This window comes from Typopeltis vanoorti, chromosome 18 (assembly GCF_054136105.1).
Source record: "Typopeltis vanoorti isolate ZY-2024b chromosome 18, IOZ_Tvanoo_1.0, whole genome shotgun sequence".
Lineage (NCBI taxonomy): Eukaryota > Metazoa > Arthropoda > Arachnida > Uropygi > Thelyphonidae > Typopeltis > Typopeltis vanoorti.
In genome coordinates, this window is record NC_143566.1 from 97678234 (window position 1) to 97701385 (window position 23152).

The window sequence follows — 23152 nt, forward strand, 5'->3', positions numbered from 1 at the left end:
CGACACATTCATAAATAATGGCTATAACAAAAATACTATTAATAAAATACTCCATAAAACAACAACAAAAACAAATCTAGATTACAGTAAAACTATAGCCATCCATCCCATACATTAAAGGGTTATCAGAAAAAATCAACAGAATCCTACAACATTAGAACCTCAATGCCACCCACTAAATTTAAAACCATATTCAGCTCCTCTAAGAATCCTATCCTCCCATTGGCACATCCTGGAGTCTATTGCATCTGCTGCACCTGTAACTTACCGTACATTGGTGAAACAGGACGGACAATCCCTATACGTAAGAAAGAACACATTAGATACATTAAATATAACCATTATGGTGAAGCAGGCCTCTCAGATCATGCGCTCAACACCTTACACCCAAATCAACTGGAAAAGCACCTGCTCTTTACAACATACAAAAACCTAGTATGAAAGAAAATTTAAGGAAGCCTGCGAAATCCTGATAAACCACCCAAATATCAACAACAAAGATGGCATGAAAATTCCAAGGATATGGATGGCACACATTCAGCCTACCTAATATATAAGATCCAGCATAAGTCAGGACTCTAGCCAATCTTCAGCTAGTATTAGAAACCATTCCATTCCAACTGGCTGGAATGTACATATATAATCATGATATTAATATATGTATATAGATAGATACATGGACTTGTTGTTGCCCAATGTATTTCTACAACCAACAGATAACACTAATAATAGGACTCTAGCGTTGATGTATAATTTTTTTTTTTTTTTTCACCAGAGGTCAGGCCAGCAATTGTTGTAGCAGTTGGTCAGTAACTTTAACAAAGCAGTTTGATTGTAGTATAACTTGTTTTCAGTGTATAGTTGTATGCTCCAGAAGATGACCTTGACATAAACATTGAATGTAGATTTTAGTTATATTAAACTAAAGTTTTTATTCAAACACGGTAGTTGTCTCCATAATTTTCAAAAATGTATTCGGATCACCGTGTAAGCTTAAAAGAAAGGAGGGATATTATGTTTTTCATAAGGGTAAAAAAAGGGCAAGAAGGGAGTGCTAGCAAGGGAATTATATCTACACAAGTTTGAAATACATAGTGAAAATAGTGGCAGCAGATTTGCAGTAGTATGGTGTGAGGTGGAAGTTGATAGGATGAGTCTACAGACTGTATAATGTGGAGGGTAAAGAGAAATAAATGTATAGGCTTGGCTTAGTGAACAAGAAGACAGTTATCATTATGGGTGATCACCTTTCACTTGTGGTTGATTGGAGTGAAGGCATGAGGGAATAAGGGTAATGAATTTCTTGAATTCTTAAAGGAAAACAATCTTTTGGAGGGAACATGAGAGTTGAAAGTCTTAGATCTTATTATATCATCAGTGGATGTGATTATGAATGGAGCGTCTAAAATCCTCCAGTTGGTGAGATATCGACCATGAAGTGATCACCTGGGTTATAGCTAGTCATATGATAACTACTGGGCTGGTGATTACGAAAAACTTTAGTGACAACTAGGAGCAAGAGAGCATGGAAAGAGAATTGTTGAGAGTGGAAGGGAGAAAGATGCTGTTTGGGCATTCATCAAGAGCTGTGTAACAAACAATAGTGTCTCAGTGTCTTTCAAAGGTGAAAAGGCTAAATAAGGTAGGAGTAAAATGGATGAATGAAGAGATTAAGCATGAAATCTGAAAGAAGACAGCATTGTGGAGGCAATACAAGATGCATGTTGGTAATGATTGGTTGCATGAAGAGTATAAAGAACAGACCAGGAAGGTGATTAATTAGGTAAAGATAGTAGAAGTGCAGTATGAGCAGAAATTAGCTAGTCAAGCCAAGAAAAATCCTTGAGTTCTTTCGATATGTGGCAAGAAGAAGAAGGATGATTATGGAAAGATAATGTTAGTTGATGACAGTAATAGATTGGTAAGTGATGTAGAGGATATTGTTGAAGTATTGAGTGAGCAGTTTATCTGTGTGAGGGGAGAAGTTGAAGTGTAGAGGATATGGTGGAGGAGGGATTGACGGTGAGTGAGCAGGAAGTATGTGAGAAATGAAGTAAACTTCATGTTAATAAGGCAGTAGGACTTGACAAAAGAACATCACAACAGATTATGGCAGTGATGAGGAGGAGAATCTTGACATGCAGAAGCAAAGAGGTTTTCGTTGTTCTCTTGCATAAGTCCTTGATTAGGCCACACATGGACTACTGTGTGGAATTTGGTTGCATGGTTTTCAGGAGGATAAGTATATATTATATGGAAGATCCAGAGTAGGCTCACTCACTAAGTCAGCTGTTATTATTATTATTATTACATGATACCTCTAAGAAGTTCAAGGACTCGTTGCATGCAGGAGGATACTCTACTCCACTCTGCTACATATATTTAACTATTTCTCCTACTACTTAATTCTCTTACTACACACAGCAACCATCAGTGCATCTACTGCCCATCACCAACAGTATTTTTTGTGTGCAAACTGCGTGTATTCTGAAGGCTGGAAAGAGAATTGAATCAGAGTTTCCAGGAGATAAAATCCTCCTATCTCCACATGAGATCGGCAAACTCACCTTCAAATTAAAAAAAAAAAGAAAATGAAAAAAGCCCATATAAAGATTGCTCTCTTTATGACATGACTCAAATTTAGGCCTTTTCCAATCGAAGGGTGCAATATACTGTTGTTCTTTCAGTTGCACTATGGTGGTGCATTTCAGGTCTATGGAATGTGTAATATAAGAGCAGATTGAGGGAATGCAAGTTGCAGTGCCTTCTGAATAGAAGGAGAGAGGATATGATTGAGACATAAGTTAGTAAGGGATTGTTACCAGATTAATGTGGAGGAGATTTTTCATATATTACAGGAAGGTAAGTGTAGGACAAAAGACCATCCTTGGAAGTTATATAAGGAAGGAGTGAGGAGCAGGTTCTTTGCATAGGGATTTCTTGGTAAGTGGAATGCATTGTCTGGAAGTGTAGTGAGTGCAGAAACTGTGAATTGGTCTAGGTCATGGTTAGATGATCTCTTTGCATGAGAGTGTGGACCTCCTGTTATCAGTCCTTTGACTCCATGGGATCTGATATTAATAACAATATCTAAAGCTCCATGGTGTACTTTTACACATTCTTTACTTTCACTGATCTGAAGGATAACAGTACACGATTAATTGCAATCTAATCACTTCCAAGATTACTAGCTGCATTGTTAAAAGCATAATTTAGAACACAGCATAGTTACCTGACACTGCTTCTCCCCCCCCCCTCCATGCTTTTTTTTTTTTTTTTTTTGGTATTCGCTTCCCAATTTTCTGAGCTCTGCATACATCATATTTCCCTTCAATTTGTTCCCTGTGAATGCATTAGATAGTTATTAATAGATATATTAATTTTAAAAGCTGTAATTTCCAGGGATAACCCATGTTACAAGTCTCATGATAAAATAAAAGTACTGTAATGTTTACAGGAATTATCATTTAATTATTTATATAGTATTAATTTATATTTGTTAGTTAAATTTTCATTGAATCATTATGTTATGTTTGATCATTCAGTGACTGTTGTAAGAAAATTTTCTTCTTAGGTCTTGAAAATGAGGTCCCAGTTGGTTTGCTAGAAATTGAATTTGAGCTGGTTCCATCTTTAACTTCTTCTCTCAGCCAAGAGATTGTATCTGCTCAGATATCTGTGGAGAAAAGTGAGGCAACAGAACGAGAACGCCTTTTCTTGACTTATTCTAAACTTTGGTATGAAGAATATACAAATATCTCTCATGAATATTCACAGAGATATGTAAAATTATTTTCTCAAGATGAAAATGCATCAACACATCCAGTGATTAGGTGGATCATGCCAATGAGAACTAAGAGATTAATTAAAACCCCACGTGAAGCTGCTTGGTTTGTGTCATTATTTAATAACAAAATTGCATATTCTTCCCTTGCAGGTACTGCACAAACAGAACACTGGCTGAACTTATTTACTTTTCTTAGTGTAAAATCAGGTGTAAGTATTTATTGAATGATATTTTTTAATTAAATTTAGTAAAACAAACTTGGGAAAATTTCTGTATTACTTGCATCTTAATTTGTAGTTATTTGACATTTAAAGTAGTCAAAAATAATTAAAATCTTATGAACCAGTTTATTTTTTTTATTATTATTTATTTTTAAAGAAATATAGTAAAACGGACTTGGAAAATTTCTTCATTTCATGCACTTTCATTTGTGACTGATATTTGAAGTAGTCAAGTAAAGATCTTAGAAAGCTCTCTGAAGAATGTAAACTATTTCGATCACAATAATTGTTTGAATTTAAAAACTGTTATTAGTTGAAAATAAAAACTGTTACTGAATTAGATAAATAATTCATTATTCTCAGTGCCTGATATACAGGGTGTTCGGGATAAATTTGACAGTTTCGTAAGGAAAAAGAAAATCTTCTTTGTATCTATTAAATTTAATGAATTGACAAAAAAACATTACAGGCAGAGTTAATTACAATACTATCAACAAGATTTACTCAAAATAACCACCATTAGCATCGATCACAGCTTCAATTCTGCTTCGGAACCTCGAACAAGCTGATGCTACAGTTTCCCTGGGAAGGGCCGCAAAAACTGTTTTAATTTTATCCATTAACTGGGCTTTTGTATTACTGGAAGTGCGATTGGTGTCTTTTTCAACTGCGCCCCATACAAAATAATCCATGGGGTTAAGGTCTGGGGAGTTTGGAGGCCAAACATTTGGACTGGTGAAGTCGTAGAAATTTTCAGACAACCATTTTTGACTTTTCCCAGAGGTGTGGCAAGGGGCCGAATCCTGCTGCCATACATACGGCCTACCATTGGCTACCCTTGTTATCCAGGGCTTGACTACAGTTAGCAACTCCACGAACAAAGCCCGAATTCCAATGCCAGGGTTCTTCAACACCTGTTCCTGCAGATTTGCGAGGAATTCTGCTGTACGAACGCAATCAGATCGTCTGCTAGGGATCTTTCTTCTTGCTGCATCCTCGTAGTCACCATTGCAAGTCTCTAGTTCATGCCTGATTGTTTTTACTGTATTCAGGGAGCATTGGGCAGCAGTCGTAATATCCTTATTTTGATGGCGGGCACGAATCATCATGATACAAGTTATTCTCTTCCATGATTCAGGTGGGTTCCAGCTATCCATCCTTTCTGACATCTTGTATATGAATGAAGAAGGGTCCAAACTTTTAAATGAAGAGAAGTGTGTGTTAATACATGTAACTTACGGAAAAATATAATTAATTATAAATATGTCAAATTTATCCCAAACACCCTGTATATATATATATATAAATTAATATATTAACTTATATATTATATTAATACAATTTAATTTATAAAGAATATAAAATAAATAAATAATCTCAGATAAACCACTGATAGTACAACTACGGAAAAAAAAGCACAGAACATGTATCATTTGTTCTCTCAGGAACTTTTTGATGATTTTTGGAAAACAATAACTTCTAGATGCCATTCAAGATCAGTTCTTGGTTCCCACTGAGAAGAACAACCACCTCTGGCAATCCACTCCACTCATTTACCACTCTCCAAATAAAGAACCTAGTCTGCACACCCTTACTAACCATGCTCTTAGACAACTTCCAAGTATGATTCCCTGTTTTCCCACTACTCCCCATGTATTGAAAAATTCTTCTGTGTCAATCTTGTAGAATCCTTCAGTAACTTATAACTTTCTATCATATCCCATTTACTCTGCCTGTAAGCAAAACTCAACTCACCTTCAATCTATCCTCAAAGGAAGCATTTCACAGACATGTCATCGGAGTGTTCACTCATCTCTGAATCTCTCCACCACTTCCTGATTCTCAAAAAATGCAGGTGACCAAATTTATGCACAGTTGTCAACATGTGGCAACTGTTAATCATAGCCTTAACATATATATAACATGTATAATCATAGCCAAATCATAGCCTTATTATTATTATTATTATTATGATGTGATGACACCTTCAAGGAGTCCAAAGACTCATCGACCTACTCTACAACTCTCCGTATCCACAACTCAATCCACCAACTACAGTGAACTGCAACTACCATTATCATCTACACCAATGCCATCTACTGCCCACCACCAGTATTTTCACAAACAATCACAAACATCCATGCCCATTGCGGGATTTGAACCTGCAGCCTTTCGGCAGCAGAGCGGGTACACTAACCACTCGGCCAACCAGGCTGGTATTATAAAGAGGGATAATAACCTCCCTATCTTTACTTGTCAATGTGTTCTTCAACATCCAATGCAATATGTCCATGGAATTTCAAATTTCTATCAATCATCATCCCCAGAACCATAGCCTCATCAATTTCCTGTAACCTATTACCATCAATCTGATACAGAGTATGTAATCTTTTCATCCCAAAGTGCATTAAATTTTATATTGCAACAACTCTATGACTTAGTGAAATACATGCAAACATCGGAATTTGTTAAAGAAACAAGAAGACTGTGGGGTTCAGTTTTAGTTCCAACAGGATCACTTTTAAAAAATTTTGGTAATGAAGTTTTGAATTGATATTAATAATTCCACTCCAGCCTGGATGAAATTTAATGAAATTTTATAATTAAGATCCTTATTAAAATTTGTCAGTTTTGATTTCAATCTAACCATTGTTATTGTGAAAAAATTAAGTAGAATGGACTTTTCTGTATAGAGATACAAGAGTTGTTTGAAAAGTTTGGTAAATTTCCAATAGACATTGATACAATTCTTTCATTCATATCAGTATCAGCATGTATCATCTTTTTCATGACCCCTGGAAAAATTTTAGCCAGTGCGATGCGTAGTTCTTGTTTGGAAAATATTTAAAATGATGGTGTTTGCATTTTTCATAAAAATGGAGAAAAAGAAGTTTCATGCAGTTCTAAAACACTTTTATTTGAAGAAGTGGACGGCTGCACAGATCAAAGCTGAGTTAGATGCAGTTCATGGGGACTCTGCACCAGCATTAAAGACCATTTATTTTTGGATAAATGAGGTTAAACGTGGTCGTAAGTCCATCGAAGATGAAGTGCACTCCGGACGCCCGACTGAGGTCACTATGAAGGAAATGATTGACAAAATACATAGTATCGTTATGGAACCGCTGAGTGAAAGTGTATGAGATTGCTGAGATTGCAGGCATATCAACTGAATGGGTGTGTAATATCCTGCATGAAAAATTGCACATGAAAAAGCTGTGTTCATGATGGGTACTGTGATTGTTGACTCTTGATCAAAAACGCATGCGAAAAGACATTTCAAAGCAGCGTTTGGCGATGTTTAATTGCAATTCGCAGGATTTTTTACATCGATTTGTGACTGTAGATGAAACTTAGATCCACCACTACACACCTGAGTCCAAGCAGCAGTCAAAACAGTGGGCAATGCCTGGTGAAAGAGTACCGAAAAAAAAGAAGACAGTTTTGTCAGCTAGGAAGGTGATGGCCACTGTTTTTTGGGATTCATCACGATAGACTATTTGGAAAAGTGTAAGACAATAACAGGAATCGATTATATGTCATTTAAAAGAAGAACTGAAGAAAAAATGGCCAAAATTGGCACACAAAAAAAGCGTTCTTTCATCATCCTTTCATTTAGTGTTACACAGTGATCAGCATTCATTTTAAAAATTATGGACTTTACAACTGTGTTATAAATAACTATTTTAATATCCCGACATTTCAATCTTCATATTAAGATCATCATCTGGAGCATATACAAATATACAGGACAAGCTAAGTTACATTACATACAGTAAGCAAGAGAAACAATGAATTGATCACAAGTTATTCTACTGACATGACCTCTAGTGGGGGAAAAAAATAATAATGAATAATAATAATAATTAAGACAGAAGTGACCGTTTGTCTTTTGTAGATAGTAATAGATGAGAAATTTTGTTGATAGGAAAATATGTGGGATTAAGCTGAAACTTCAGAATTCTATCAATAAGTTCAGAGATGCCAGAAATATAGAGGAGTAGAACCCTCTAGTCTAATAAAGAATTCTTTGGTAATGGATCATAGGTGTCAATTATCTGTTGGATTTGATGAGGGTTATAATCATTTAATCCCATCAAAGTTTTGATAGTAAGAAGTTCTTGTTGTAAGCTAGAGAGAGAGAGAGAGAGAGAAGAGCAAACATTGTTTGCTCTATTAATTAATGACTTGACAACACCCATTTTTTGGGTGTTGTCAAGTAAAGGTAGGTTTCCGATAAATACTGGTTGACCAAAGTACCAGAGGCTGTGCAAGCAAGAAGGATGTCTAAACTAGCAGCATATTTTCTTTCTTTTTCTACAATGAAATGAATAGATCGGTGAAATCTGTTGAGCCAATATAGGAAGGTGATAAGTTCATCGTCAGAATGAGGCCAAACAGCAAAAATATCATTGAGTAGCAAAACCAGAGAGAGAGAGAGAGAGAGAGAGTTGTGGATGAATGGGTGAAAACAGTACTTACTGTTTGTTGTGTAAGTTGTATAAATTTGTTTTATAAGACATATAAGTTGGTATGGGGTTCTTATCAGATTAACATTGAAGAGGTTTTTCATAGAATGGTGGTAGATGCACAGAGAACAAAAGGTCGGTCCTGGAACCTCTATAAGGAGGATGAGCAAAGGAGTGAGAAATAGGTTTTGCATAGAGAATGGTTAATAATTGGAATGCATTGCCTAACAATGTGGTGTCAGGCAATGCATTCTCTACAGAGAATGAGTGTATTTAAGGCATGGTATGATGAGCTGTGTATATGACAAGGGGAGCCTCCCATGACGAGTCTTTGACTCCATGGAGATTTGAGGATAATAATAATAAGGATCACATTTCACTTTACAACAAATAGTTGAGAAAGGATATAATAAGGATCTGTATTTCTTAGATTGTGAAATGGTATATGCAAGGTGCTAGAGAAAAGCTATTCATATCCATATAACATTTCAGTTATATGGTATAGTCTACAATGAAGTTGCAAGTTGCAGTTTGAAGTGAGTGAGGTGCAGAAAGTATAATTCATTATCTGTCATTTGCCACTGTTATATGTATCACATTATCAAAGAAAGACACATTAAACTTAAATAAATTTGGTACCATTTGCAGGATTCTTTAATTAAACTGAATAACTGCTTTAACAAATTTAGCATGAAAGTGAGCAATAAAAGACAAAGAAGAAGAATGAAAATGGGCAGGGATATGGAAAATAATATCTACATTCTGAATTGTGAACCTGTAGAACAAGTAAAATATTTCATGTATTTAGGCACAATTTTTAGAGAAAATGGCAAATTAAGTATGGAAGTAGGCTATTGAATAAGAAAACTAGAATGTGGTCAATCAGTTAAATGAATTTATATGGAATAACAGAGAAATTAGTCAATACACTAAACTATAAAAGAGTGTTCAAGCCAATTGTAATTTATGGAACTTTGAGATGGGTTAGAAATAAAACAATCAGGCTAGACATCAAAAACACCTAAAGAAAAAATAAGGGAGTCAATGCGTAGCATCAATACTTTTTTAAGAAGGAACTTTGTTAGCATTCATGAATATGTGAATGCTAATAGAGAGTGTTAATAAAGAGCCACCAGTGAAAGGCCATTGAAAGTTTGCTGTTGAAAAGCTAAGTTTTCTTTTTGGTGTATTATATTATTGTTTATAGCTTATTATTATATTATAGCTTAGAATAATTGAGTGATTGTGAAGCTTTGTGTATTTAATACACTGTTTCTTTTGCTATTTTTTGAAGATTGTAGCTAATGATGAAAAATAGTGGTACCAATGAGATCTACATATCACAAAAATCAAATGAAATTAATAGCATGAATATTCAAGATGGTTCATTGTTGAGCGTGTAAGATGTATACATGGCAGAATGTGGAGAACATGTTAGTGGAGAGACTGAACAGGAGACAAAAGAAGGAATGGATATATCAAAAATTGATCTTCTGTTGGACTACGAGTTATTGGATAAATGTGAAACTTACTGATGGAATGAAAGAGAATGTAATTGTGGGAGAAAATGACTATGATTTATGGAACAGAAGTGAGTGAGGCTGTGAAAAAGTACAGCTGATGAAATGAAATTGAGTGACACTGTGGAAGCAAAGGAAAGTAGGAATGAGGAAACAAAAGAAATGAATTACAGACTGAGAGACAAAGTCAAGATGAGAAATTCGGTGGATAAGAATGAAAAAGTGCAAAAGATTAGGATATAGGAAAGCAGAGAAAACAAAATGACAAATGACTTGAGAATAGCAGTGTATGGAGATTCCATATAAGAGGTGTAGTAAATGAGAGATTCCATCAGGTTTATTTTCCATGAAGGAAAATTAGCAGGATAATTGATGCATTTGATATGAGAAGCAGATGAGCAAGCAGTTGGTGATAGTTGTTTGAACAAATGACTTGGTTGGATACAAGGAGAATGTGAGGATGGATATCAGGAAGTTGTTGAGGAGAATGAAAGATAAGAGTGTAGTTGGAAAGAGAGTCAGTGTGTTGCCAAAGTATGATAGACAACTTGAGACAGACAGCAGCAATCATGAATAGTATAGAAGAAGGGAGGTGGAGTTTGTAAATGGATGGGATGCATTTGAGGGAAGGATGGATGTGTACAAGAGGGACAAGTTGCATTTAAATGGTGTGAGTCAGCTAGAAAGACTGTTGCTGTAAGGAGGAGCAGTGGATGATGTGAGCAAGAAAGCAGAGGAAGTAACAGGTGAAGCTTAAGATCAGGAGAGATGAACTGTTGAAACTGAAGTGATTGTATATGAGAACTGTAGTAGAGTGAGAGTAGCAGAATGCAAGATAGACAGGGAAATGGGGAGAGTCAGGGTGGACAGGGAAACACGGTATAAGAAGAGTTGATGTTGGGAGTAGTAGTGAATATGTGTGCGTATGTTTGAGGATGTCATAGGATGAATGGGATTGCCTGGAATGTAAGAGCTGTTCTTGAGTCTGAAGAGAATTATAGGGCAAGTGGTGATAAAGATTGGGAATGGTTAGTCGTGGGGAAATCACAACCAAGCAGTGGGATGGGTAGGATTTGTTATAGACCTAAAAGTGAATTGTCATGTTTACTTACAAATGCCAGAAGCATCAGAAATAAGGGAGTTGAAATGATTAAGCTTCACTGATTAAGTTTATTTGCCCAAAATTGTTGGTATTAGTGAAACATGGATAACAATGATATTGTTATATATATAAGAGAGAGCTTGATTACTCCAACTATGATATGTTATTCCCCACCTATATTCAACGTATATATTTACAGTCGGTCGTGGAGTAAGATAACACTCGTTAGAATGTTCCAGATTTGTATCCGTGATGGTGCATTGACTTCAAGGATCAACATGTTGTGTATTCTAAAGAATGAACTCAATTATAAAAATAATATTTACTGTAAACATAAATATATGCAATAGATGCAGCCTCTGTATATTAAATAATTCTGTTTATCTATTTAAGGAGATCTGACATTCCTTATAGAATTAAAAAGTAATAAATTAATTTCTAACTTCTTAATATATGCAAAGAATCAATTAAATAGCCATTCTAAGAATTGTACATTATATGAATTCAATAAAATTCCTTCATTCTCTAAACTCACAGTTAAATACAATTCTGAGATAATAGCATCAAATACTTTATAAAGGAGATTGAACATAACATTCAGCTGAAAATTCTGTAGTTTTCACTTGGCCATATGAGATCTCCCTTTGTAGGAAGATCTCATATTTTCTTGTTTTTGTTTGTTCATTCCTTTTTCTCTTCCTTTAATCTTAAATTCCTTGAAATGCAGAGTTAAAAGGCCTGCCTTAACTAATATACTTGCATATTTCTCCTTTCAGTGAGCAAGTTTCCTTAATGCATCTTTTCCTCATTTTTCTGGAGTAGGCATTATGAATAATTCCTCAGACAACAGGAATACATTTAATTGAGCAGTTCCAAATATACTTCCAATAAAAGGAACTTTTCTGCAGATTCCATATTGCTTCTTGGAATATCACTTGTTTTTCATTAAGTACAAAATATTCTCACTAATCTATGAAGGCTTGATACATTATGCTGTCCTTCCATTATTATTATTATTACATCACACTTCCAGAGAGTCCAAAGACCCATCGAGGGAAGGCACCTACTCCACAACTCTCTGTCTTCACCAACTACTACTATCATCATCTACCATCCACCACCACTAGTATTTTCACAGACAATTACAAACATCCATGCCCACTATGGGATTCGAACCCACAGCCTTTTGACTGGAGAGTGGATATGCTAACCACTTGGCCAACCAGACCGGCATTAAATTCAGAATTCCGTATCCTTGGAGAGTAATTAAAGATGCATGTAAAAACTTTCTCAAGAAGGAGAACCTTTCTGGTTCTCCTTCCTTGCTTACGTACTCTTTTTTGGCTAGTGTTTCTCTTACCTATTTTCATTGTCTTTGTCTTGTTATTGCTTACCTTCATACTATATCTATTACAGCAGTTATTCAATTTAGTCAGGGATTCTTTCAGACTTGTAGCAGATTTATTTAGAAGTATAACATCGTCTGCATAAAGCAAAGAGCTGACATTAACATCTCCAATTTTCATATCAGGTTTAATACTGTTGGATTGTCCTTCCATAGTAGTAATAGTACATCCTGTCTTTTGTTCCACCATCTTGTTTTAACGTTGTTCTTATCAAGGTTAATTAATTGTATGTTGATTACTAATCCAAATATAGGGAAATTTCTATTATACTGTGCCACCCTATATTCAGATTAGTCTATGCAAAATAGTGTAATCAAATATTAATTAACTTTAGCAGTCTAATGTTTATATATATAGGCCGAATTTTACATTAACATTTAAGGTTCCCGCTAGATCCGATAATTTTATGAATGGTGCAGAGAAAAAGAATCAGGCAAACAACAAATTGAAATCAATAAAACAAAACATTTAATGCAGGGTTATATAATATAAATATAAGCATACTTTGGATACAGGATAATACAAAATAAACTCTGTTCAACAACTCATAACATTTACTCAACTCTTGGTATCAAACATTGAGTCTTTAAAATCTAATTTCTCCCTAGCAAACAAGAATAGTTCTAAAGTTCAACATCACTGAAATTCACAGCAAATATTTTAACAATTGTATTCTTTAATTATCCTTTAGTCAGAAATCGCATAGTTCAGTCAATAGGTAGTTATTACTTTAAGGGGGGAAGACTATTAATCTTCTAGCTTCAGATAATTTCAGCATAAGCACCACAGTTAAAGTTAGGATTTAACAGGAGGTATTAAATCTTATAGCTTCACTCTAAAATGCTATATAGTACGACTGTTCTTACTGGAATAAATTCTTGGCTATATTATTCACTGAGGCACACTTAAAACTTTAGTTAACTATCACACTGAAGCAACATATTTCAAAAGTAATCTTCTTTAAAATAACTTAATCATTAATCTCTGCGTATCACAAATGTAGACACACTTTCACTAGACAATTCACTTGTTCCTCATTTACTACTTTGCAATAAAATCAGCTTTTCACTAATCTTCCTTAAAAGCTCTGGAATTCGTCATAACTTTAGAATCCCTTATCAATATTCTGAGTTGCCAATTTACATCCCGATCCTTCATAATCTAATTACAGCACTTAATTCTTATTACTACAGCCTCCTACTTTACTGAGTGTTGCTAATAAGCTATCTCCTCATCTCTTCTTAATCTAATTACAGCACCTAATTCCTATTACTACAGCCTCTTACTTTACTCCGTGTTGCTAATAAGCTATCTCTTCATCTCTTTTTAATCTAATTACAGCACCTAATTCCTATTACTACAGCCTCTTACTTTACTCCGTGCTGCCATGAGTGCTCCCTGCTTCCTGCCTCTTCGCACTGTCGTGAGTGCTTCCCCCTTCTCTCTTCATCGCACTATTGTGAATGCTTCTGGTCTACTCATCCCCTGTATACTCTCGCTTTTCGCTTATATACCTTCAGTTTCCTTCCCGCCAAAACTTGTTCTCACAGTCTCTCTCATATCAATTCCATCTCCCTTTGAATACCATAGCTCACGCGACTCGCGCTATCTAGTTTTAACTCCGTCTCCATGACAACAATTAGAGCAGTACATAAGCATAAAACATAAGCATTACATAACATTTTACCTTTACAAACAGAAATAAAATAAAATGATATTTTTCAATTCAAATAATATACAATTAAATAAGATGAACATAAATTCTTCTACTATTAATATAGGAATAAATAAAATAATCTGAACGTTATTTTTATACAGAGTTCTTTCCTTTATTTATACATATCAGATTAAATAATTAAAAAAAACTCAAAGGTAATTATATGAATAATAGTTTAAGCAAAAGACAAACAATAAACAATATTTACAAGTCTTGCTTATGTTATGGAAGATCATGTTGGATTCTGAAAGAAATACCAATAACTTTAATTTCTCTTCATTCAGAATCCAACAGTACCGCTTTCCATCATAAAGTGATCCATATAGATAATGAATAACAGAGGGGATAATGTATACATCCTTGTCTGACACCAGATTTAACATTAAACTATCTTCCTGTACTTCCTTCAATTCTAACTGCTGACTTACAACTCATATAAAGACTAAGTATTGCTTGATATAATACCCCATTGACACCATAGCACAGGATCAACAAAGCTGGTATGGTAGGAAGTCAACTGAATAAATTTATTATTATTATTATTATTCAGGCCTCCAAGGAGTCAAAAGACTCATCGAGGGAGGTCCTTCCTAAGACATAAAGTCTGTCAAGACTCATCGAGGGGAGGTCCCCCCCCCCCTAAGAAACACAAAGTCTATCATACCACTCTTTAAACTCACTGACCGTTCTCGCTCCCACCACTCCATCAGGCAATGCATTCCACGGCTCAACCACCCTCCACACAAAGAAACCACTCCTTACCCTCTTGCTCACAGTTTCCTTTCGTAACTTCCAGGGATGGCCTCTTGTCATCACTCCTTCCTGCTGTTCAACCAAGCGAAAGAACTCCCCAGTGTCAACCCTGTAACCACCTCTCAACAGTTTAAAAGTCTCAATCATATCACCTCTCCTTCTTCTATCCACCAAACTCTGCAGTCCACATTCTCTCAGCCGATCCTCATAACTATCCTTGTACAGTCCTGAAACCATCTTTGTCATCCGTCTTTGTATCCTTTCCACAGTTAATTTATCCCCTTCAAATCCTGGGGACCAAATCTGAGAACAATAGTCCAAGTGTGGTCTGATCAGAGACTTATACAACGGAATGATAACCCTCTTATCTCTGCAGGTCAGTGTCCTTCTCATAATAGCAACAATCCTCTGTGTTACCTTCACCACCTTTGCAATATGTCCCCTAAACTTCAGGTTTCTATCAATCATCAACCCCAGATCTCTTGTCTCCCCTACTTCCTCCAGTATAACTCCTCCCGTAGAGTATGCAGCATCCCATCGATGTTTCCCAAACCTCAAGACCTTACATTTTGCTGCATTAAACTGACACCCCCATTCATTTGCCCATCTATCTAGCTTATTTAATTCCTCTTGCAGGGCTACCACATCTGCACTATTACTAATAATCCTTCCCAGCTTCGCATCATCCGCAAACAACTGAATATCCCCCTGCAATCCACTGGCTATGTCATTGATATAAAGGTTAAACAATATAGGTCCTAGTACTGAGCCCTGTGGGACCCCACTTGTAACCCTCTGCCTCCTGGAAACTGCTCCACCATACACAACTCTCTGATACCTATCAGACAGCCAATCCTGAATCCAGTTGACCAATCTGACATCCAGACTCATGTGCTGCAACTTAAATATCAGCTTATCATGTGGCACCCTGTCAAATGCCTTCGCCAAGTCTAAGAAAATTGCAGTATATGCCTTTCCCTCATCTAATGTTCTTGTAACTTTATTATAAAAGGCTAGCATATTGCTAAAACAAGAGCGTCCTTTCACAAATCCATGTTGATTCTCACAGATAACATTACCCTCATCTGCCCAATGCTGTATACGGTCCCTCACTACTTTCTCCAAGATCTTAACAACTACTGATGACACACAGACTGGCCTATAATTAGACACTTCCAGCTGTTACCACCCTTATGCAATGGCACTATCTTACCTTCCTTCCATTCCCTGGGCACCTTTGCCAAAGCCAGACTTTCATTGAAAAGCCACGTTAAAGGCACTGTCAATTCCCTAGCACATTCTCTCAAAACTCGTGGTGAAATACCATCCAGTCCCACAGCTTTACTGACATCCAGAGTACTCAGTATCTGAAACACACTCTCCTCCTGTACCTCCAGACCTCGAACCAGTCCTATCCCTCTAGCATTAAAACTGACTCCTCCAGGATGAAATACTCCAATAAAGTGTTCATTGAACCATTCCACTATGTCCTCTGCATCAGTCACTCTATTCCCATTTTTATCCCACAATATCATTCTTCCACAGTCATTTCTCCTGCTACTGGCCACATAGCTAAAAAATTCCCTAGGATTTTCTTTGGATCTTAGGGCCAATCTCCTCTCATATTCCAGTTATATGGAATAAGAGAGGAATTAGTCAAAACACTAAATTAGCTATATACAAGACAGTGTTCAAACCAATTTTATGGATCTTAGAGCTGGGTCAGAAGTAAAACACTCGACCAAAGACTGGAGACTGCAGATATGAGAGTCCTGAGCATCAATAGTAATATCATATTAAAAATGAGGATATTAGGAAAGAACTCTGTTATTCATTTTCTTTACATTGTCAACATCCAGGAATGCATTAGCAGAGCTAATCTCAGGTGGTATAGTCACTTAAACAGAATGGGCAAGGAAAGATTAGCAAAACAAGTGTTATCTGCCAGGTTGGCAGGAAAAGGACCCAGAGGAAGACCAAGATATAGGTGGATTGATACAGTAAAAAGTACCTTGTTGGTAGCTTGCTATACCTTTGCAACGAGTTGCCCTGGTGTTGTATCACCTTGCCCTAGTCCTGAAGATACTTTCAGGCGCAAACTTTGTTTGCTCACACTTGGATAAAGGATTAAACTAAATTTATTATACTCTAACCAAGTGAAAAATAAACTTTCAACATCTTTCTCTAAATCCAGAGTAATTTATTAAAAAAAGGGTGGCACACCATTTGGCAACTCTTATAGGTAGAGATGACCTACGAATGCTTCTGCCTAGTATCTCAGCTTGGGCCTGGCTCCCACTGAAGAGACCTCAATAAAGGTTGAAACTAGTCTGGGTAGTGGCCCTTCCCTTAATGCATAACATGAGACATATCCGCAAGGAGATGTGTTTTGCATTAAAGGAGATACTGAGACAGGAGTGTTGGTAGCTTGCTACACATTTGCAACGAGTTGCCCTGGTGTTGTATCACCTTGCCCTAGTCCTGAAGATACTTTCAGGCGCAAACTTTGTTTGCTCACACTTGGATAAAGGATTAAACTAAATTTATTATACAGTGCTTGTGTGTTGTACAGTAATAGTAACATATGAATGCTACTGTAAAGAAACATACAATTATATGCATACAGTGTTATTTTCATGTAACTCCTTACAAGGATTACAACATACAGTAAGCAAGCTAACAACTTATAACTACATTTAAGTTTTTTTTTTATATTGCTACTGCTTAATCACATAATGGCTCTGGTAATACTAAGCATATAATTGCATTACTAAATGCAAAGCAAACATATTTACTTTTATATTATCTTGTCATATAACAAAACATATTTCTCATCAGTGAAAATTTCACTCAATATATATATATATATATGTGTGTGTGTGTGTGTGTGTGTAATTAATTTTTTAACTTGGGGATACTGTATATTAGGGTTACCAAGTAATTTTATAAGCTTGGTAACCCTAATATACAGTATCTAATATACTTGAATAACTAAAATAACCCTAATATACTTGAAACATAGTTCAAGTCTAAAGATGGTACAACACCAGGGCAACTCATTGTTAAGGTGGGTAAAGCTCTGATCACTATTCTTAGTATTTCCCATAATGTAAAGCACATCTCACTAAAAGATGTATACTGCAATACATTTGAGGAAACTGGTCTGGCCCACCCATAATATATTGCAGTATACATCTTCTAGTGAGATGTGCTTTACATTATGGGAAATACTAAAAATAGTGATCAGAGCTTTAACCACCTTTACAATGAGTTGCCCTGGTGTTGTACCATCTTTAAACTTGAACTATGTTTCAGGCGCAAACTTACCTGTTTGCTTACTTGTGATTAGGAGTTAAATAACCAAGCTTATAAAATTACTTGGTAACTCTGATATATATATATGAAAAATAAATTAGTTTGAATGAATATAATACTGAGAATAAAAAAGAATAAAGTTTAATGCTGAGATACTACTGGTTTCGTTGAAAAAATCAACTTCTTCAGGTATCAGAGACAAAGAATTATATAAAAAATAACAGAGACGTTATAAAATTACATCAACAGATCTAATATAAAAGACCGTAGTACAGTTTAAACAGGAATGCGTGCTGGAGTTCCAATTGAAGTTGACTACGTGCGTGAGTAATCATGAGAATGCCAATACTGAATAGTGGCAATGTGTGCATCAGACAGATTGTAGCTAAGGCTGTTGTTTATATGGGATAAATCAAGGGATATTTCTTTAGATTTGATTATCTTTCTTTCGAGCTCGTCATAACACATATGTATATTAGAAGTTTGCGGCCAGTCTACAAGGTGTTGGTGGCCTTAATCCGAGTTAATAGAGAAGAGAACGTGGCTTGAGAGAGAGCGCTGCTCTGGTCCTATTATAGGATGTGTGTCTTCTGTGTTCCTCAATGCGTAAAACGATAGATTTAGCTGTCTGACCGTAATATGGTTTGCCACATTCACACATGATCTTGTAGATTATTCGATACCGAAGAGGGAGATGTTTTACTTTAGGTCTACTTAGTATGGAGCAAAGTTTTGGAAACGTAGTGAAACAAGTTCTAACTTGTTTCAGTACAATGAAACTTGTTGAGATGATCTAGAAAAATATTGAGGTTGTTTAAATCATGTTGCCAAATGAGGAATACGTTATGTATATAAAGTTACCAGATTTTGGGTTTCAGTATTGAGGAATTAATCGCCCTTTCTTCGAAGTCCTTAAGGGACATATCAGCAAGAATATTTTTTCTAGACCATCTATTTTTCAAATATTCTAAAAAATATTTTTAAAATATTTTTTCAAAAATATTTTTCTAGACCATCTCAACAAGTTTCATGAGAAAATCAATTTCACCTACGAACTGGAATCCAATAACTGTCTTCTCTTTTTTGACTTAAAACTCACAAAATGCGCTGAAAATATCAAAATCTCTATTTTTAGAAAACCCAAATACACAGACAGATACCTTCATGCTTCTTCCCATCACTATCCTCTGCAAAAATTTGGTATTATTTCAACCCTGGCACATCGAGCCAGATCTTTATTAACAGACGAAACAGAGATTGAAAATGATCTTAATTTACTAAAAAGGACTTTTGTTAACAATGGTTTCTCTCTTAATAAGATTGATAAATTTATCTCTTACTGTCGTTCACCTACTATTGAAGATTCTTCTTCCCCAAGAACATTTATATCTTTGAATATATCAGCTCTCTCTCTCCAAAACTGGCAAAACAGCCTTAGCTACAATCTGTCTGATGCACACATTGCCACTGTCCAGTATTGGCGCTCTCGTGATAACTCACGCACGTAGTCATCTTCAATTGGAACTCCAGCACGCATTCCTGTTTAAACTGTACTACGGTCTTTTATATTAGATCTATTGATGTAATTTTATAATGTCTCTGCCACATTCACACATGATCTTGTAGACTCCCAAACCATGTTATGGTCAGATGGCTAAATCTATCCTTTTACGTATTGAGGAACACAAAAGAGACTTATCCTACAATAGGAGCAGAACCAGCGATCTCCCAAGCCACGTTCTCTTCTCTGTTAACTCAGATGAAGGCCGCCAACACCTTGTAGACTGGCCGTAAACTTCTAATATACATATGTGTTATGACGAGCTCAAAAGAAAGATAATCGAATCTAAAGGCATATCCCTTGATTCATCCCATATAAACAACAGCCTTAGCTACAATCTGTCTGATGCACACATTGCCACTGTTCAGTATTGGTGCTTTCATGATTACTCATGCACATAGTCAACTTCAATTGGAATTCCAGCACGCATTCCTGTTTAAACTGTATTACGGTCTTTTATATTAGATCTGTCGATGTAATTTTATAATGTCTCTGTTATTTTTTATATAATTCTTTGTCTTTGATACCGAAAATACATTTATATAAACGAAACTAGTAGTATCTCAGCATTAAACTTTATTCTTTTTTATTCTCAGTATTATAGTCATTCAAACTAATTTATTTTTCACATACTGTTAAAAAACGAATATAACGAGTATAATGTTTGTGAAATTTTTAAAATATGCTGATAGACTAGAAATAAAATGGTAGGATGATGTTGTTTGTGAGTGGAAATGATTTTGAGTCAGTATGAGGGTAGTCTGAAAAGTTCTCGGCCTTGACCATAAACAGAAATACTATCAGCAAGATTTTTTTTTATAAGTTGGTACATCTATCATAAGCGTCAATGTGAAATTGCAAGTCATTATATCAAGTAGTTTGTTTTATACAGCTGTCTGAAGCAAAAGTGTTGTCTGTATCCCTTGAAATGGATAAAATTGAGTATCGTGTGGTTTATAAAATTCTTTGTAAATGAAGGTTTAATGGCAAACGAAATTCATTCAAAGTTCACAAAAGTTTATGGGCACTTTTCTCCTTTTTTTTCGACAATTAAGAAATGGGCTGCCAAGTTTAAAAGTGGCCATACCAGCTTTAAAGATGATCCACGTGAAGGACGTCTAAAAAGTGTAACAACAACAGAAATCATTGATCAAGTGCATTATATGGTATTGGATGACCACTGAGTCAAAGTGCGTGAAATTGTTGAGACTACAGGCATTTCAAAAGAATGCTTAGGATATATTTTGCATGAAGAATTGCAAATGAAAAAGCTTTGCAGAAGATTGGTGCCATGCTTGCTTACAGCAGATCAAAAACGCACTTGCATGAAAATCTCTGAACAGCGCTTGGAGCGTTTTAACAAGAATAAAACTGATTTTGTGCATCGATTTATTACTATGAATGAGGCTTGGATTCAGCAGTCAAAACAATGGACAGAAGCCGGTTGTTCAATGCCAAAGAAGACAAGGTCAGTTCCATCAGCAGGAAAGGTCACGACATCGGTGTTTTTCAATGCTAAAGACATTTTGTTTATTAATTATCTTGAAATGGGTAAAACAATAACCGGGGAATATTATTCTGATCTTTTAACTAGATTAGACAAAAAAATTTGTGAGAAAAAACCTGGTTTGCAGAAGAAAAAAATCATCTTTCATCAAGGCTTTAATCATGCCTCAGTAACTTGCTCAAGTTTTATAACAAGGTGACGGCTGAACTGGATAAGGGAAATGGGTTTACAGTGATACTGCTGGACCTGGCAAAGGCGTTTGACAGGATACCACATGGAATTCTAATCCGTAAACTACAACATATGGGAATGGATATAGGGTTGGTGAGATGGATAGCTGGGTGGTTGATGGAGAGATATCAAAGAGTAGTTTATTCAGGAGTAGAGTCCAAAAGACAGCCTGTGACTAGTGGTGTGCCACAGGGTTCTGTTCTTGGACCACTGCTGTTTAATCTGTTCATTAACGATATAGGAAGGGTCTAAGTGGGACAGTTCATTTGTTCGCTGATGATGCAAAGTTGGGTAGGGCGATAGTGAACGCAGAAGATGTCAAAGTCTTGCAAGATGACTTAGATAGATTGGAGTTCTGGACTAAGGAGAATGGATGTCAATTTAATGTGACAAAATGTAAGGTTATGCATTTCGGAGTGAAAAGATTAGCAGCAGTATACCACATTGGTGGAACTGTACTCCAAGAGATTGATGAGGCCAGGGACTTGGGAGTGTTGGTGGATAGGGAGATGAAGTTTAGGGGGCACATTGCGAAAGTAGCTAAATCAGCTCATCAACTCACTTGGTTGTTGAAAAATACCTTGACGAGCAGAGACAAGCAAGTTATTGTACTTCTGTACCGAGCCCTGATAAGACCTCATCTCGACTACTGTGCCCAGATTTGATCACCTCGGTTCCTTCTTGATGGGGAGGAGGTGGAGAGGATCCAGAGGCGAGTGACTAAGATGATAGCAGGTCTATGGAATGAACCATATGAGAACAGGTTGAAGATTTGTGGGTTGCAGAAACTAGTTGATAGGCGGAAAAGGGGAGATATGATTGAGACATTCAAATTGCTAAAAGGATTCTATAGGATTAATTCAGATGATATTTTTGAGATCAGGACTGGTGGTGGGAGAACTATGGGACACCCATGGAAGCTGGGCAAGAGCGTGGTTAGCAGGGGTGTTAGAGCTGGGTTCTTTACTTTTAGAGTGGTAAATGAGTGGAATAAGCTGCCAGAGTCTGTTGTGGGTGCTATGACAGTGAGCGAGTTCAAGGCAAGGTATGATAGATACTGTGAGAATGTTGAACAGTTGTGTGAACATGATGTTTAGGGCCTCCCTCGATGAGTCTAAGGACTCCTGGAGTAGCCCGTAGTAGTAATAATAATAATAATAAATAATAATAAAGACAGTGCACCTGCCCACAAAGGTGTTTTGGCAATGGGAAAATTAAGGGATCTGCACTATGAGTTGTTGGAACATCCACCCTATTCCCCAGATTTGACTCCCTCTGACTTCTATTTCTTCCCAAAACTAAAACTCTTCCTCGTTGGTCAGTGTTTTTCTTCGAATCAAGAGGTGATTGCAGCTGCAGAGGAGTATTTTGCAGATCTTATTGAGAACCACTACAGGGATGGAATAATGGTGCTGGAGCATCGCTACAATAAATGTATTAGTCTTAAGGGAGATTATGTTGAAAAATAAAATTAATTTTGAAATTATAAATTCGTTTTTTCATTGTCAGGCCGAGAACTTTTCATACCAACCTCGTATGGTGTGATGTGGAGGTTGACAGGAA

At 36.1% G+C, this 23152-nt stretch overlaps 1 protein-coding gene across 10 annotated transcripts in view; it reads left to right on the plus strand.

Moving 5' to 3' along the window:
• LOC150096973 (centrosomal protein of 76 kDa-like) overlaps window positions 1–23152 on the plus strand; it is a 224173-nt gene that overhangs the window by 128498 nt on the left and 72523 nt on the right. For 8 of the 10 annotated variants that reach the window (XM_090408529.1, XM_090408522.1, XM_090408523.1 and 5 more), the window contains one exon: window positions 3575–3996. In XM_090408529.1, coding sequence (XP_090264655.1) covers window positions 3575–3996 — 422 coding nt within the window. The remainder of the gene's footprint in view (window positions 1–3574; window positions 3997–23152) is intronic. The other 2 variants (XM_090408530.1, XM_090408532.1) reach the window with 1 other exon arrangement.